General features: G+C 39.8%; 1 protein-coding gene across 8 annotated transcripts in view; it reads left to right on the top strand.

Annotated features, from left to right (window-relative positions):
- The first annotated feature begins 479 nt into the window (after nt 1–479).
- The window catches only part of LOC122806811 (RNA polymerase-associated protein LEO1-like), a 424,604-nt gene continuing 405,519 nt past the window's right edge, over nt 480–19,564 (top strand). For all 8 annotated transcript variants that reach the window (XM_044077549.1, XM_044077544.1, XM_044077545.1 and 5 more), the window contains exon 1: nt 480–620. In XM_044077549.1, the coding sequence (XP_043933484.1) occupies nt 563–620 (58 nt within the window). In that variant the 5' untranslated portion in view covers nt 480–562. The remainder of the gene's footprint in view (nt 621–19,564) is intronic.

The following is a 19,564-nucleotide window of genomic DNA, read 5'->3' as shown; positions in this document are numbered from 1 at the left end:
ACAAAACACACTTTTTATTTTTCATCTTCTGTATTGTAGTTAATATCTAATGTGTTTTGATGCATATACGATATACATGCTTAATTTGTACCTGTTCTTACTAATGTTTGCATGTGGAGCTTTTCTCCCCGGGCCTCTGCTGAAAATGGACATATATCCAGTTGGACTAGCCCGGTCAACAAATGTAAAATAAATAAAATAAGAGGAATCCGCCAGTTTCTCCCTAAATCAATGGTTTTAGGAGGGATAGATACGCATTTTGAGCCTAGATCAGAGACTTCCTTGAAAACAGGGACAGCTGAAAGGTATCATGGATTTACTACAAAAAAAAAATCTAGATAGTTAGTTGCACATATACGTCCAAGAAACAATAACGCAACTGAAATCAATATGCAGTAAGTAACCCGGCCTCTTTGACAAGAATAACTAATCCCACCTCTTTTCCGCCCCATGATGTCACCATGATGTCACTGCGGCCCTTTCGGCAATTAAGGTTTAGTCGCTTCCCTGTATGTCATAGGGGTCCTTTTAGTTGATCATAGCTAGTCGTGATCTGGTAGCGATGGCCGACATGGAAGATCTGTTTGGTAGTGATGTTGATTCCGACGACGAGCAGAAAGGTGTTCTTTTTATAATATGTTCCTGAGACTTATACTTTATGTTTTTCTGGCATATGTGCTTTGCTTATTTTGGGTAACCATTCTGTGGAAGTTTTGATTAGTTGGTGGTAATGCAGTAGTAGTTAGTTTTGTTTGTTTTTCTTCTGAAGGATCCCAATCCTGTATGTGTTTGCTCTGAGAGGATTTATTCTGGGAACGTCTTGTACGCCTTTGACAATAAGTTGTTCACGTCACCTTTAATACGTATTAAGGATAAAGTGGCATTGTTTAAGTTTCTCAGCAGTTTTAAGTTGTGATCATTGTATAGCAGCTTCGTCGGTTATGTAGTTTTAGTCAATAATGCTATTTTTGATTTAGAAGGAAATCTTTTCTGTAGATTCAGAAGTTTCTCAGGCAGAAGGTAGTAGAAGCCAATTTCATATTAAACTGTTGCATATAGGAAAGCTGTGTGTTATGATTAATTTGCTGTCATTTTGAACTTAAATGTTTATATGTACTGGTTGCAAGCTGATTATGAGAGGGGGTCGTGAACTTTAGTGACTTGACATAGCTGTCATTCTCGTACAACCAGCTATGCTGGGTGAAATGCCACATGGCACACAGTCTGTCCCACAGTTCACTGACAGAGTGCCACATAAAGTAGTGTGTGCATCACAACAGAGTGTCAGCTGGAGAGTCACATTGATTAGTGGAGTGTTAGCTGTTATAGTGAAATGTCTTTACTAGACATAGTTGTCAGTCTTCAGTGCCCAAAGCCCTGTGCTGGGTGAACTGCCACCTGGCATGCAGTTCACAGAAGATGGCATACTGGATGCACTTGTAAAGTGCTGGATAGAGGGGCAGCCGGATCGTGAAGTAAACTTTTATCTATTTTAGCTGTTAGACCCAGCAGTTCCATGCTGGGTGGAGTGGCACCTGGCAGGCAAGCTGTGCTTGGTGGACTCAGTTTGCTGGGTAGAGTGCCACCTGGCAAGTAAGCTTTGCTGGGTGGGCCTAGTTTGCCATGTAGACAGCCAGGTGGAACCTGTGCTGAAGGAGAGATGGAGTGCTGTTTTGCAGTCAGACATTATGAGTGGCGTTCTGGCCAGTGCCGTCACAGAATGAGTGTTGGCCAGCACCTGCAAAAAATGACTGTAGGATAGAATGTTTGGTGGCCTTTATTCAGAATGAGTACTGAGTGGAATGTCAGAAGTTACCAGCACAGAAGGACTTCTGGGGTAGAATGATGGCTACCACCAGCACAAAAAAGTGGTGGGTGGAATGCCAGATGACACTGGCACTGAATGATTTCCATGTGAAATTGCGACAATGAATAGGTTCATAGGTCTGTACTAGTCTGACGACCACTAGGTACTTTGTAAGTCTAGATGTGCAACCACAAGTTTTATGTTGTAGACATTTTTATAGGGGATGATTCTGGGCTTTTACATGAGTTACTGACTACCTCTGTCCATCAAGAAGGAAGGCACCAGACAAGGGGTGAATTTATGATTTCCCATCCACTAATCCTTTTTACTGTTCAATATGGTAAGGAAGAGACTTTGCTTCATATGAATGGTGAGCCTATTCCAGGCAGTATGAAGTCTCTGAGATACATATCTGTCTGTCCATCATGTCCTGTGTATATTACAAACAAAATTCAAGTCTTTGGATCTAGTAGTTCTGATGCTGTGTGTTTTGCAGATGCGCAAAATGTTTATCAGAGCTGGGTCCAAGGATCCCTTGTACGCCATTTGTAGGTCACCTTTCAGTAGTTTGTGTCAGACTGAGTGTAGAGCTAGTACTTTGAAGCCATCTGCATAGGACATCATATTTACTTCATGTATCCTTTTTGTAAGGAACCTTTTGCGGACTTTCCCATGTGTGCTCAGGTACATGCCGAAGGGGGCATTATACTCTATGATGGATCTGATGAGTGAGTGGAATGCTGGTGACAGTGACTCAGAATGGGTACTCTGTGAGTAATTGAGTTTAATTGCCCTGAATCATAATGTAGAAATTGAATTATGTAGATATATATACATTCAAAGCCCCTTCTCACCTTATGAGTTACATCCAACTTTTAGAGTGACCCTGCTGTCAGCCACTGCTACTTGTGGAATTTTCAAGGCAAAGTAGGGAAATAGAATTAGGTTTCTGAGTCTTTCTTCTGTGTCATACATGCACACACTGATACTTATGGGCAATTTAAAATCCATGATTCACCTTATTGCATCTCTTTGGAATGTGAGAGGAAACAGGAGCACTCAGATAAAACTCGCATGATCACTGGGAGGACATGGGGACTCCACTCAGCAGGCACCCCAGCTGAGAACTGAACTGGCAAACCTTTTGCTGCGGCTGTAATAGTAATGTGATTCATCCTTATCTTGTGTTGAGGCTTTCTTGTTAAAAGTGCAGGATGCAGTACTGGCTGTCCTTACACTTAGAATTTCAGTTATGCTAATGCTAATGTGCCACCCAAAACCTCTGCACTCGCAGGCCTTTGTAAGTTTGTTGTGTGGAGTTGGTTACATACGTGTTTGTTTATACCTCTGTGGTAAGCAATTGGATGTAATCCATTGTTCAAGTGTTGAGAAGTTTGAAACCGAATTACTGATGTAGTGGTAGTAAAATGCTGTAGGCAGAGTATGTTACCGTGTGTGCAGAACAGAATGCTGTTAAACATGTATTGGAAGTCATTTTCTGGAGGGATATATGTATGGGGGCAATGGGTGTACATCTAGATAAGTAGGATGTGCAGCTTAGCCACTATAAATGGATAGACTATGTAAGTCTTGTGTAATTATTTGTCGCCTTTATTTGTGTATATGTAATGTCTATAAGACCAAAGATATGGTGTCTTAAGGTGCACTTCATCAAATGAGTCTTGCTGAGAAGTCTTTATGGTTTAAGGGTAGTGTTATTTGAAGATGAATACCAGCCAACTTTTTAAATGGCTTGTGAGGTCTCGATTTTTGAGGTGTTCCAAGCTTTGTACTTTATTGTTGGTTAGTTTGGTTACGTACTTACTGTTATAAATGATCATAATAGATGGAGACCTGTTGTCTGTTGAGTCTGCTAAACTTTTATAGCGAGATACTATGAAGCCGCTCGTCAGCTTCTTTTATTTTTTGTAGGTGCCATTGAGCTCCCATTATTTTTATTTTTTTTTAACCTGCACACCATTGTTTAAGTTTCAAATGATCTTAAGATTTCCTGAAAGAAAAAGTGAGGTGTCAGTGTAGCAGTGGAATTAGTTAACATAGCAATAAGTAATTCATTTTTGTTTTTATCACTATTGTTAATTCAAGATCTATTTCTCTGGTTCTTGTGATCATTGCAGAGGTGTTCTTCACCTTCTAATTGTAGTGTCTGAATCTCTCATTTGTCTGCATGTTGGTATTAACGTGTGCATTAAATTACTTTGCTTTGCTGATACGTCAAGTAGTACAACTTCATTTATTTATTTACAATGGTTAACTGAATCATCACCATACACTACAGAAACCTAGATTAGTAATGCTTAAATTTACAGTGCTGTAGCAAACATTGGGAATGGCAGCTGATATACAGCAGGTGCTTTACTACAAATAAATGTAAAATTAGAAGTTTAATATGTAAGAATATACTCACTGGATAGTTAATACTTGCTTAGTGCTGAATTAAAGTGTATAGCAACGTCTATAAGTAGAAAACTGTCTAGTAACATGGAGGAGACTAGTTGACAAGTTTAAACTTGGTATTCACTGATGATTAAAAAAATATCTTTAGTACTGTTAGTTAATATGTCTTTGTGGGGTATGCAGTACGTTAGGAAAGTAGAATTGCTATGGAGTATAGTAAAATGCAGACTATACTATGTATCTTGTTGACCAGGGATGCAGTGGTGTTTGAATTAGGGAGTCCCACTGTTACAGTTCAATTATGGCTAAAATGGGTATAGAACTCTTGAAGGCTTAGGTAAATTTTTTTTACCATATGCATGACATAGAGTATATTGGAGGTGCTAATTAGTTTGGCAGCAAATGATCTGCATGTTCTTTTGAGTTTCCTAGTATGTGATTGCATTTGATAAGGATTATTTGATAAGTAGAGAAGTTTCTGGTGTCTGCTATGCGAAGATGCATAGTGGTATGAGCTGCCTTGATTGCCAGCAGTGAATGTAGCTGTTGTATTGTAAGCCTGGTTTAGTTTATGTATAAGTGTGGGTTGTATCCCACTGAGCATGTGAACTTGGTAAAGGAGGAATGTTAGTGTGCATGCATTGGCTGTGGCTTTCCTGATATTGAGTTTGAGGGGTCCACAGGCACTGTAAGGCCTGTCAAGTTTTTACTTGTGTCCTTGAATACTATTTTGTCAAATTTAACTGTTTGTCCAGGATACTGTCAGAGAGTTTTATTGAGCTAACTTCCTCTGTAGGTGAGTAGCCTAAGGAGGTGATAGTAAGACAGTTATTATTTTGAGTAGAGCGGCGAAGCAAGTGAAGTACACTGAACTAAGGGAGATAAAAAAAAAAAAGTTAACAAGAAATCTCTTTGCCTTTGATGTAAGTGGTAATTCAACAGTCATACATTTATATAAATGAAAACATACCATACTGATGTATTTTCACTTGCAAATATTATTTATCACTTATAATCTTCTATGCAGTTATTGTAAATTGAACATTGTATAGCTCATTCAGTTCTTGCCTTCCCTTAAACGTCATTCCTCCTCCAAAACATCATTCTGCATGTAATGTTCCCACAGTTCCCATTTTTTTCTATGTAATTTGCTGCTACCCTTTTCTGAAAATCCCACCTCTAGTTCTTTTGTCTCTGTTACTATATTTACTACTTCTACTTTGGTTGGTTTAGACTTTTGATTTCCATATTCTAGTAGTAGACTTTCTGGCAGTCACCAGAATTAAACTTAAGAAGACCTTAGTATGTCTAGGCAATTCCGATTCTGTATTACAGCTGAAAACTTTTCCTTAGTTACATCAGTTTGCTTGCTCAGTATTTCTGATGAGTAGTTTGCTGGGAATTTTTAAACTCTGACAACGCATTACACTCCCAAAAATATGTGCCCAGTTATGCCTTTCTTCCCTGTCACACCTACAACATTTGCAATCTACTTGAAGAAAAATGTGTTGGAGTCTGCTTAGGGTATAAAAAATACCTATGCAAACACTTCCAAGCAAAAATCCTAAATCTTCTAGACTTTGTTATATATTTGGGAGCCATACATACATCTTCCCTTTGTTTCTTTGTGAATTGCTTATCCAGTCTCGCTTACCAATCCATCCTAACTCCCTCTGATTGATTCCAGTAGTTGTCATGCAATATTTTAAATGTTGTACTAATTATCCCTTTTTTAATAGAGCTTCTGTTCTAGATTCTACTAAAACTCTATCAGTGCTGGTCTTTCACCTAGTATCCCCCAATTCCTTTCTCTTTGTATATACTCTGATAAAAATGCTTGATAAGGAAGGTAATCTCTAGCCTGCAGTCTAAATGTATTATTGGCCTCTTTCCATTCTGTTAATTTTCCGTCTCCAATTATTTGGTCCCAGTACCTTGCTTCCTTTGTCAGTTTTCTCCAGTAAGTTCCAGACCCCCTCTTGCCTATTCTCTGTACCCCTTATTGCAACCAGCCTTATCGGCAGAATCTTCTTTCTCAATTCTCATGTTGACTTAGTTCTTAGAATACTTTCTGCTACTTTAACAATAACTAAACAGAATATTGTATTTGTATTCTCCTTTAGGATCTGCATCCAAAATCCCAGTCTCCCTTAGATCTTAAACTTCTCCTGTTAAATCATCATCCCTTTCCAGTTTGAATTATACTTTTTTGCTTGTGTTATGTATAAGAGCCTTAACTGTGTAGCTCTGAAGTATCCCTTCAAATTGGGTAATCCCGAACCACCTTGTTTTATTGGAAGTATCATCTTATCTCACTTGACTCTTGCCCTCTTTCCCATCCAGATGAAATCATCCAACTCTTAATTGCTATCCACAACTTCTCCACTGATTGATAAAAATATGCCTGACCTGTGTATAAAACTAAAGGGGCTAAAAACATTTTCACTTTTTCTTTCTTGTTATCCATAAAACAGAGATTCCAGTTTTGCAGTTTTTGTGTTAGTTTTTGTTTATTATTTCCCACATAGCCTCAGCTGCCATAAAATAATCTTTTTTTTAACCTATACTCCTCAGTACTTCATTTTGTCCTGTCTGCATAAATATGGGTATTGCTGAACCTATTTATTTGTAGTTACATAGCTTACAGTTGCCTTTGTTTTGTCTTCATTAATTTTGTATCCTGAAAATACTTGAAATTTGTCTCATAATGTTCCACTACACTGAAATGTCCTTTTCTGGTTTAAGCAGGTACTAATTAATATCATCTAGAAATAAAGCCAACTTTTTTTGATTAACATACCAATTATATCCTTGAATTTCTGAGTCCCCCATTTTTTTTTTTGTTTTTTAGGTAGTTGTTCTAAATTATAACCTAAATAACAAAGGGGAAAGAGGACACCCCTGCATGGTTCCTCTGGTCAAACAACTTATCAGAGAGGACCCCCACACTCTAATTTTTGCCTCTGATCCCTCATATATCCTCTTAATTAACCTTATTGTGTCTGGGAAAGCAAATGCTTTCATTGCTTTACTCATAAAATCCCAGCTTACTGTGTCAAATGCTTTCTGTGCATTTAGACCCACAAATGGCAGTGGTATTTTCTTACATTCATCATTGTTCTGTTAATGTCAGATGTTTGCCTCCCCATCAGAAAACCACATTGATCCATATCTATCAATTTTGAAATTGCCTTTACCTTTCTTTTAGCCATTATAGAACTATAGAGTTTATAATTGCGGTTTATATTCAAAATGGGCTTATATGAAGCTGGACCTGATTGTGTCTTTACCGTCTGTAGGTATTACAGCCACCACAACCTTTTTCCAAGATGTTGATGCTTCTCCTCCTTTTAAAATACTGCAAAACAAAACCTTCCAGATTTTTATCACTTTTTTTCCCCTCCTAGCTGCCAAACTTCCACAGGAATACCATCTGTACCTGGAGACTTCCCTGTAGATTGGTTGGTTGGTTGGTTGTACATCACCATTTTTATCTCAGCTTTTCCAGTCCTAACTCTTAATAACTGAGAGTCCTCTACATTTAACTTTGGCATATTTAATTCTTCCATAAACATTTCCATTTGTACGTTTTCTTGATTTCCACATATCTCTGCATTGTACAGGTTTTCATAACATTTCTGGAATATTTCTAATACTTGTACAGTATCTCTGGTCATTTTTCTTGCTTTAAGCTCCATAAGCTTGGCAACAACCCTTTCTACTTTCTATTACCTGAGTCATTGTGGTAAAGCTTCTGTGCACTGGAGTTAATATCAAAAACAGTTGCTTAACAGCGATCTAGATAATATAAAGGTCATCCCTCATTTTCTATTTAGCATTCTGCAGTTATGCCCTTCTTGTTTTGTGAGATTCCCCTTATTCTGCAGTATTTTTACCTTTGTCAGTCCCTCTAAATAATTCTAGTTATTTCTTAACCATATCGCTTTTTCTTTTTAAACTCTATGTTCATTTTATTACACTCCCTAACTATATTTTCAAAATACATTTCTGTCTTCTGTAGTAACTCCAGAGTCATCTCCACTACCCATTCCTTACTTAAATTCCTTTCTTTTTATCAGATAGGTGGGGAAGCACCAATGTCATATTTTTATTTCAATATCTTAATTTTTATTTTAGTTTTTATTGGTGCGTGATTTGAAGTAGTTATTGGATGTGTATCAAAACTTTCAGTTAAATGCACACGTTCCTGTGAAATATAATTTCTATCTGGCCTTGACCAGTTTTTGTACCTGAGGGAGTAATATGTAAATTCTCCCTGAGCTCCTGAATTCACATCTTCCATACTAAATATTTTCATAAATTTCTTCAGAAATCTAACCTCTGTTGATATATATATTCCCTTCTAGGCACCCAGGTATAACCACGCTGTTGCTAATCAAATTCCAGTCCCCACCTATATATAGTATTCCCTGCTGAAAGCCAGTTATTTCTCCCTGAATTTTCTTAAGCTCCATTGTAGCAGTTTTAGGTGGAATATAAATACATGCCAGCATAATCCTCTTCCATTGCCAATAGCCCCTTACTACTGCAAATTTACATTGTTATCTTTTTCCCTTTCCGTCACTTTTGGAGCTCCTCTAGCAATTAATATAAGTATTCCCCTCTTCCTTTGTCCTAGATATGCTGCTGAATAACCATCCTGAAGTATGTTTTTTTTATCAGATTCACATGCTCAGTTATTTCTTATGTGTCTCCTGTAACATAACTATTTGCACTCTGCATTTTAGTATAGTTCACTACTCTTTCTTTTTTTTGTATATTCTTCTGAAACAATTCATGTTCAAAGATAATGTGGAGTGTGTTGTCATTGTGATAGTAAGTTATTCCCACCTGTTATTTTTTTAATGTTTAGTTTCAACTTTGTGTTACATCCATACACTAATGTTTGGCAGGTTGATCTTTCATACAGTTGTTTCTTGCCATAGGTATTTGAACGTATGTCACATCTTACAAGACTTTGTTTTAATGATAACCATCAAACAAAAGCAACAGACACACAGAACACCTCCATAACTTATTAACTTAATGAAAACACACAAAATTATATACATCTTTAAATAAAAGCGTTTAACCCTCTAATAGGAACAATTGTCTCAGATTGACAGCTACACTCACTGGCTTTAACTGAACTGTAATTAAGGTTATCCATGCTAAGAAGCATGGTAAAGCCTATTCTTCTACTCACACTAAGTGCTGTCTATTTTTGTCTTGTATTTATTCATCTCCCGGATGTGGAAAACAACTTGAATACTTTCAGAAAACTTTCTTTTAGCCATTGAAAGAGAAACATAAACTTTCTTTTAGCCATTGAAAGAGAAACATACTCTGTTTTTTTGCCATCTTATCAGCTTGTCTCCATAGAAACATGAGAGCCAGACACACAGTTGTCTTTTGCTACAAGCTTCTCGTGTTGCATTATGAACATTTATTTGCTAAAGGAAAACCTTTTTTATGTTTAGTGTTGTTTTGTTTACTTGCTTCCTTTTACAACTTGTTGTTGGATCAAGCCAAGGGCCTTAATCCAGGCATTCCCCTATGCAAAAGTGGGAAAAAAAGCATATCCGTTTTACTTGTTTTATGATCTGTATACTTTTACAGCCACTGTTCCTCACCTCAACAACCCAAGATTACACCCTGTTATGTTAAACATGCTTTTATCCATGCACTCCCCTCTTCTTACACTGCAGTGCCCACACCTGTCAAAACCAAACATGAAGTAAGAAGGAAAAAAACGGCACCCATTCACTTTAGCATCCCTATAACACACAAAAATAACTGAAAATGCTTTGCTATACAACATGTAGTATGTCATTGTTCATAAAAATACTAAGAACAAAAATTGTTTCACTTACTGCTTCCTGTTTTCTTCCTGTCCCCCTCTCCTTAATGTTGCTCCAGACATTAATGACATGAAGTAGGACATATGCTTTGGAGTCACTTACAAGGTGAACAAAGTAAAGTAAAAAAAAAAAAAGTTTCTCTGGCATAGTGTCTCTGTTTGAGCTTTATTATCAGAATAAAAAGAGTCCTCTTCTCTTGGATAGCTCACTTTTTGAGACAAACCTTTGTATTTTCTCCTTAACATATTGTGCATCAAAAATGACATTGACTCTCCACGAAAAAATATTCTGAAGCTAGCTGGATACAGCAGCTTGAATCTCACACCTGCCTCTTGACATTCCCTGGAATAAATGTCCACACTCTACTGTCTCCAGCTTGTAGTACTTTGTTCTTCTGCCACAGTTTTGTCTTGGCTGCCTTCTCATGGCCGTGTTTGGAGCATAGACGTGACAATCAACACGTTCTGCTGTAGAATACCAGTCTAGTTGCTTATTTGTGTTTTCATAAAGTTTATTACTGTCTGTTCCTTCCAGTTTCTCTGGTACAGCAGAAAATCTCAGGTTTTTCCTATGTGCTCTGTCCTCTAATTCTACCGTTTTTGAAAATTTTGTTCTTGAACAGTCTATTACTCGGCCAGCCTTTTCCTCATTCCGACCTCTTTTTTGGAGCTTGAACTGCTGCAGCATTCTTCCTAGCCAGTGTTTTCTGCTCACCTTTTGTGGTTGATTTTCTTTCAGGTTCTCTAAATTTCTTCTTTGCTGGCATCCAGGCAGTGCACGTACTAGCCAGTAACTGAAATATACCCCAAAAGACAAATTCACTATCTTGTCTTTTCTTAATTTCAGCTGAATTTAAGCTTTTACTCAGTGTGCAGTTATCTTGGAAGTCTTTTGTGGGAGATAATGTTGTCTTAACATTAATGCTAACATGTAAACAATATTGATTGTCATCTTTCATTGAGATGCAGTCTCTTAGCTTTTTGGTAGACCATTAGTGTATAGAAGATAGTTTGCAGCTCGGAAGTGAAAGAACATGAGCGTGTCATCTATGATAATAGTTAAGTTGTTATTAGTGTTCTGGATTGGTTTTCATTTTCACAGTTATTATGTAGGTCATTTACAAAGATTGTGAATGGGAGTGGACCCATCAGCAATACGTGGGGAAAAATCAGTATTCGCTGGCAAAATCAGTATTCGCTGGCAAGAGAGGAGTGTGCTGCATCCCATCATGTGGCATTTGTTTGTAGCAAGGTCATAACCTTGCAGGGGTGTCCTCTTTCCCCTGTGTTTCACTGGGAGTCCAGCATAAATCTTGGACTCCTGGACAAGCCCATCTCCGTGCCCTAAATCTCACACCTTCTCCATGAATGCCTGCCATGTCTACCACAGATCGAGCAGTGTTGAATAATGTTTGCCACCAATTCCAGTTATCACATTTTACTGGGAGTGCGCGCACCGTTTGAAAATGTTGTCCACCGCTAACCATCACACAGACACAGGGCTCGGCAGTGTGCACCCCTGAGACCCACATTTGCATGACAGTAAGTGTTGAGCAGCAGTGGCAAGCTGTGAAAAATTACACAGGCAGTTGTGTATGTGTGTCTGGCAAATGTGAAGGCCATGCCAGTCCAGATACAAAAAATTTACTTACAGGAAACGGGTTGTTTCAGGTTTCAACTTTGTTACTTAAGAAGTTAACTTGTGACTGTTTCTGCCATTTCAGGAAGTCGGAGGAAGGCTGTTTCTGCCATTTCAGGAAATTGGAGGAAGGGCTCTGAGCTAACTAATCTGTGATGTATAACATTAAGTATCCTGTCTTTTGCTTATTTCTAAGTTATTTATAGCACTTTTATTTTACTCACGGTGTGTGAAGTATTAAATAGAATTTTCTACAATTGTTAAGCATCTGGTTGGGTTTTTGTTTGTTCAGATTTTTGTTTTCCACCCTCCCGGTATCCTGTTTTTATACTTGGTGGCTTTGCAGTTGCCCGCCCCTACTGTAAATTTGATCTGGGGCACTCCTCCCAGTCTGTTGTCATTACCTCATTCTACCTATTCCAGGGAGAACATTTGAGAAGGCCAACCCAGTTAGCTTCTGCTCCTCCTTTCCCCTTTCCACTTAGAAACATTTTTTTAAAAGCTTGTTTCCTACTTTTCCTATAAGTTGTCTAGTGCAGATACAGATTTGCTGTATCCAGGACTGTTTGTAAGCTTTTGAGCCCCCAATCTTTTCTGTGTTGGAGGGAAGTCTTATAGCTTAATTTTGTTTCTTAGAACTAGCCAGTTTTCTAGTTTCAGTACTCAAATCTGTTTCTTTGAGCTCAGCACTTGTTCGGAACTCATTGTAAGCACTAAATAAGCTACAAATTACTAAAGCACTCAACTTTCCTCACTTGTCTAGAGGAAAACAGTTTTTTGTACTTAATAAATAAGCACCTGTCTAGTCATGTCTAAGGGTCGGCTCCCGGTGATTTCTCCTGTCTACCTGATGAATCTAGGCATCTTGGGACAATGCAGCAATTGCCTCATGTACACAGACAACCCTCTCCTACCACCAACACTACAACCTGTGAGAGATGCACTTGTAAACCAAACTGGAAGCAAAGCTCTCTTCACCCAAGACTTTACAGTCAAGAGGAGAAGGTAAACACTTGCACCACACCACACTCATCACATAGTCCCTCAAAACCTACTCCACCAAAACACACACACAGAAACACAGAACACACACCTACATTCGCGGAGGCTCTCAAAAAAAAAACACCTACCCAAGCAACAGGGACCTCCAAAGCAGAAACGCAAGCAACCTCCACCCCCCAACACAACCCAAATGACACATAGCTCACAAACTCAGTGTGCCACTCAACCACAGCCCATAAGGCATAACAGCGTGCCCAGTAGGTCATAGGTGACGCTATAGTCAGGCACACTGGTGTTCCACTCACCAGACTAAACAAGGAGAAAGTTACTGTCAGCTGCCTGTTGGGTGCCAGGGTCCACCACATAACGCATGCACTCAGGTCACTCCACAGCAAGCACAAATATGACTCTGTCATTGTCCATGTTGGTGTGAATGATCTGAGACGTACCTCCCTGGACTACATGAAAAGAGACATGGAGGAGCTTTCTGATCTTGTAGCCCAGGCAGGTATGACCCTTGCCCTGAGTAGCATCCTGCCATCACCCAGAATGATACCACAGTACAAGGACAAAATGATTGACTTCAACAATTGGCTAAGCTTCTGGTGTCATTCTTAGGTGATCCAGTATCTGTCTGCCTGGGATGACATGATCGACAAACCACAATGCTTTGCCAGAGATGGCCTGCACCTGTCACCTTTGGGATTCCGGATACTGGCTAAGGCTCTTGCCACCCCTATAGTGCCTTTTTTAGGCAAGATTCAAATGACAAATTCACCACTGTAACATGTAGAAGCAAGCAAAATCTGAGGGTAATGCTACTTAATGCTAGAAGTCTAAACCTCAAAATATACACTCACTCGAGGCACTCCTTAAAATGGAGAACATCGACATCTGTGCAGTGACAGAGACCTGGTTCAAGGCTCCAGAGAGCACCCCTGCATTACCAGGCTATAATTCATACCACACCTTTCGGCCACCTAACCTGGACCGAAAAACTAAAGGTGGAGGTGTGTCCATATTCATTAAGGATATCCACACCTCCAGGCTAGTTGCTCAACATAATGCATCTGAGATTATCCAAGTGCAACTAACTCTGGGCAAGACCACAATGCAAATTGTAGCTTGCTACAGATCCCCCCACCATGCCCCATTGTTTCCCACTCCTCATTTCTTGATACACTGGAAAATATTAGGGTACAACCTAACACCCTAATAATGGGGTGAGTTCAACTACCCCACCTTTAACTGGGAAAACTACTCCTGTACCAACTCTTGTGCTCAACGTTTTCTGGAATTCATAAATTCCAATGCCTTGGATCAACTTATCCACACCCCCACCAGGGGCAGCAATATCCTAGACCTGGTCATTACCAACATAGACAACTGGTGTTCCACACCAGAGGTCAATTCCTCATTGGTCAGATCCGACCACAAGCAAATCACCATAGACATCAACATCCCACCCCCACCTCCTATTAGGGAAACCATGGTAAAAAATTTCTCCAAAGCCAACTTCACGCTTCTTAAGACAGAAGTGGCAAACTTCACGACACCCATGCTGACGGACAATAGAGATGCAACTGCTGAATTCTGTACAGTTGCACTTTATAAGCACTTACATGAGTGCATGGATCATGCAATCCGTAACAGAACCAAGATGCTATCCTCCAAAAAAAGGAAGCCAATCTGGTGGTCCCCTGCTATAAACAAACTCTACAACAGAAGAAAGAAACTGTTGCAAAAAAAGAGTAAAATCCCATGATTGGAGGAACTCTGTGGTCAGCCTCAGTAAAAAGCTGAGATCCCTCATCACCACTGATTCTAAAGACAACCACAAAGCATTCTATAGCTATGTCAAGAATCTCAATGGCAACACTCAGATCTGCTCTGAGTTACAGCACAATGACACTAAATATACAGAACCAACTGATATTGTCAACATCCTGGCAGATAGGTTCATTGCTAAAATTACCCCTGTGGTTCACACAGCCTATCTAGATCTCGCCAAGGCTTTTGACACCATCCCCCACTCTGGAATTGCCTATCTAGATCTCGCCAAGGCTTTTGACACCATCCCCCACTCTGGAATTATAGACAAACTCACTAAACTAGGTATAAATTCCTATGTCACAAGATGGGTTTCCAACTGGCTCACTGACAGAACTCACACTGTGAAAGTAGCAGACTCTAAATCCAACTTCAGACCAGTGACAAGTGGAGTACCACAGGGTTCGGTCCTCTCCTGTTTGGTATCTACTTCTCTGAAGTACAGGCTAACACAGAAGGTCTTTGGCTAACAAAGTTCGTAGATGACTGCAAACTAGTAGCCGTAATCTAAACTCCTAACGATGTGGGCATCCTACAAAAGGGCCTCACTGAGACAGATGCCTGGTGTCAAAGCCATGGCCTCAAGCTCAGTGCCAAAAATGCATTGTCACCCCTTTTGTTAAAAACTCTGTACCCATGAACTACCACATAGGTGGTAGTCTACTTAACATCAAAAGTGTTGAGACCTTGGGACACAGGTGGGCAGTAGTCTCTCCTTTGATAATCACATTGCCACAGAAGTCAGGAAATCCTTCTGCGTGGCACACCTCATCACAAAAGGTTTCTCATCCAGGAAAAAAAAGAGGTCATTGTTCCCCTCTACTCATCACTCATTAGACCCATTATAGAGTACAACACCCCTTTTGGTATGTACCTCACAAGACATCTACAACAACTGGAAAGGCCACAGAAGTACCTCACAAAGAGGATTACTGGCCTCACAGATGCCCTACGCAGACAGTCTCAAAAAACTCCAGCTTTACTCTGTCGCATATCGCCTATTCAGAGACAATCACTGCCTAACATACACAGCTATGTCAAACCCAAAGCTGTTGGACGTGCTGCACGTAAAGAAATCCCAATTCCTCCGAGCTACACACACTAGGGACCTAAACCTTGTCACCACAATAAACGGAACATGCTGGAGTGATGGATTTCTGTCCCAGAGACTTCCCATACTCTGGAACAAACTACCTATCTATATCAAACAAAGCTTCTCATTAGCACTCTTCAAGAAAAATCTTGATGATTGGATGGGAGATAGGAAATTCACCCCGGGGATCACTTCTGTGGCACAGGAAAATAATTTTCTTGGGTGGCAAAAGCCAGAGTACCGTTTGGCTAGGCTTTATATAGGCCCTAGGGCCAATAGCCTAGTACCTACCTATGAACCTATAAGAAACATAGTATGCAGTATACCCACTGTTATACATTTGATAGTAAATGTCATAATACATAACTGAAACAATGTTAGTGCCTCAGCCCTGTACACTATGTCATGTGTTATAAGGGAGAGTGACTATAATGGGAAGTGGAACAACTGTAAAAGTGTATGGAAAATGCTGTATTTAAACCCAAGACCATGTGTATGGCAGTGTTACACTTGCATCTGTTGCCACAAGAGAGAAATAACAGCTGTTCATGTTTCACTTAATTGCTATAAACTACAATGTCACAACCTTGGAAAAAAAAGTTGCACACTCTGTACTAGAACCCAGGACCATCTGTATTCCAGCCCTACACTTTTTTTATATCTGCTGCCACAGGTAATAGCATTGATTGCATATCCAGTTTCTGTTTTTGGCTGTATACTTTCTGGGTGGTCCACTTATCCAGTTTGCACACTAATGTTTTTCGTGCAAACAAGATGAGCACAGCCAATCCCGACATTCTTTTTCTCCAGTTCCCGTGTTTGCATTAAGAAGCGTACTGCGCAGACACTGGCCAAAAATTAAAAAAAGGAGAAATAGTTGAAGCGAGGAAAAGCAATAGAAAGTGTTAGTGCACCTGAGATATTTATTTCTACATAAATCTGGATTTCAACTCTTACTCCAGTGTACCTTCAGAAAACAGGATGGATGCCTTATCCCTCTTTGTCATGCAGACAGTTTTGCAGCAAAGAGCTGAAGTCATTCTTCACACCAACTGCAACAGAATGTACACTGATCAAACCATAAACTGTTACTTGTACCTTTATTAAATGTATTACATTTAGATGTAGTGCACTTAGTGATCACACAATTTGTTGTGATTATTGCTTGCAAGTATACAGCTCTGTCTTTTTTCTGTATTTCGTGGTCCTTCATCAGTTATCTGACCAGTACTCTGAGACATGCAGTGTGTAAGCCATTCTATTTCATTGGCCTTAAAATGTGTGAGGATATTAACTGTGAATAGTATGATATGCAGAAGGGCAGGTTGTTTGGCACAAACAAGTGTAGAATGCTCTTTTGGGGGTAGCAAAGGTGATTTACTGTTATGGCACATACAGAGGTGCGTTGTTCTTTTGAGGGGAGAACAAAGCTGAGTTACCATTATGTCACAAATAAAAATAGACTATTCTTTTGGGGTGAGCAAAGGTGAATTACTGTTATGGCACAAACAAGAATGGACTGTTCTTTTGGGGGGGTAAAGGTGAGTTACTACTATGGCACAAACAAGGATATATTGCTCTTGTTACCCTCATTGTATTTGTAAGTTTTAAGAGTACATGGTTGTCATTATACATGAGGCAATAGAAGCCTAGCTGTGTAAAAAACACAAGTACCCTTATTAAGTATATTTAGATGGCAGTTGTTAGCAGAGTGATTTTGTGACCAGCAATAACTGGGCCTGTCTATGAGGGACATAGGTGCCACTCCAGAGGTGACTTCACAATCACCCAACCAGTAGGGAAGGTTGCACTTGAACAGGGTCATTGAGGAGTACTGCTTCACGCTTGCTGGGAGCCTATTACAGGGGAGTTTGAGTCGCTGGGGGATATATCTGTCTTGCCGGCATACTCTGTTTATCTCACAGGCTGGGTTGAGAACCCTGGGATAAGTTATTCCTGTCCTATTTGATTAGCAGATGTCCAACATTTCCAGTAGGGCAGGGTCTGAGACTTTTTTGAAGGTCAAGCATAGGTCACCTCTCAGCAGTTTGCAGGATACTGAGTATATTGGCAAGCCTTGCAGTCTTTCCATGTATGTGATGTTTGGAGGACATGCATTCTCCCAGTCACAGACCTCAATTTTTTTTTCTCCAGTCACTGCAGTTATCTAGTGAGGTACAGACAGTAGGGCACCTTGTACAAAATTAGTGGAGTACAACACAGCTGTGACCTCCCTGGTCTTGGATGTGATGTCCATATGTATGAGGGTGCAATGCAGAATGTGTGTCAACACTATGGATACATAATGATGAAAGTGATTGCTATGAACATATGTTCACAAGTCTCACAACACTGTATTCAAGCTGAGAGGCGTGCATTGTATGTCATAATTGGCAGTGGTACTTCATTGCCAAAGGGGGCAATGAGACATTGTTTGCTGTAAGGTTCAGTCTGTGAGGTTGGCACCAGTCATTTGTCTTTGTCAACCCCTTCTGTAATATGTTGCCTTCATTGGGGGCTCTATATGAGTGCATCCAATTTGTCATGGACAAACTTGGTAAACCATAGTCCATCTACCATTGTCTGCACTTCAGGGAAGTAGTTTCCACAAATTTGAGGGACCAGCACAGATTCTTGGGGTATTCCTTCAGTCAGTGTCTAGTGGGGGAGGTGCAGTCCCCAACTTTGACAGTGTATATTCTGTTGGTGATCCAGCTGGCTAGCCAGCTAGTACTGTATTGCTTAATTCCTAGATGGGGCACTTTCACAATGACACATGAATATAGGAGATTGTCAAAGGCTTGGATAACTGAACATAGGTGGTATGTCCTCTTATCTGTCATCCAGGTCTTCGGGGATAGAATCAAAGAAGTCCTCGAGGTTCGGTAGGCAAGCTCTATCCTTGACAAACACAAAATAGGTTGACTTGAGGGTATTAAAAGTCACCTATATCCCTATGGATAAGGTCCATGCTGACCTCTTCCCTGGCCTTGCAAATAAGGCTTGTTAGGCTTATAGGTCAATAGTTGTAGTTCTGCATGTTACCAGATTGATGTGCATTGCATATGACCCAACATTTGTTATTACTTTCTGTACCGTAGGTGATATATGTGTGGAAAAAGTACTGAGACTCCAGGGTTGCAATGTTATTTGGGGGGCAACACATGGCTGTATTGTAAATATGTGACATGGTGTGAGATAGGGCCTTCATTTTTAATGTTTCCATGTGTAATACCATGTCATACATAAGCAATGGACAATAAACAGCAGTAATACTTAATACGTAGTTTCCTATTGCACAACGGTTAGCAAAGTGTATACACATGCAAGTTTACACCTGTTTTCACACTGCTTAGCAGTGCACAAACGTGAGCCACATCGCTAAATTCTAACACTCCGTATTGAGTCTATGTAAAACACCTGCTACTTAACTGACTCTGTAGCAGCGAGTATTAATGTATTGATACTTTACTTTTTTGGGGCTAGGTGGTACTGGGTTCGAAACCTTTTCCTTTCTCTCGCTCTCTCTTTTTTCCCAGTGTTTGCTCGCTGTGCTGCTTAGTTCAAACAGGGGAAATGGATAATAATGAATGTCAGATTTGGCAGGGTTTATCTGGTGTGTGCAAAGCACAGCAGTACACAAACTGGCCCGCCCAGGAAGCAGACAGGACCCAGACAGACAAAAAATAGAAACCAGATGCATTCAATCACTACTATTGGGCATTGCACAAACTCACTAAACAACGTTGCACTGTGGTTTAACATTGAGACCTTAAGAATAAATAGTAAGGTAAGGAATGTCATGTAACTAATCCTGTGACAACAGGTGTAAGTGTAGGGCTGGAGTACAGATGGTCCTGGGGTCTAGTACAGGGTGTGCAACCTTTGTTTTACTGTTGTGACATTCCTGCTCTG

This window comes from Protopterus annectens, chromosome 7.part0, assembly GCF_019279795.1.
Source record: "Protopterus annectens isolate FY-2018-M chromosome 7.part0, PAN1.0, whole genome shotgun sequence".
Classification (NCBI taxonomy): domain Eukaryota; kingdom Metazoa; phylum Chordata; order Ceratodontiformes; family Protopteridae; genus Protopterus; species Protopterus annectens.
The sequence above is the reverse complement of the archived record's forward strand: the minus strand, read 5'-3'. Positions and strand labels throughout refer to the sequence as shown.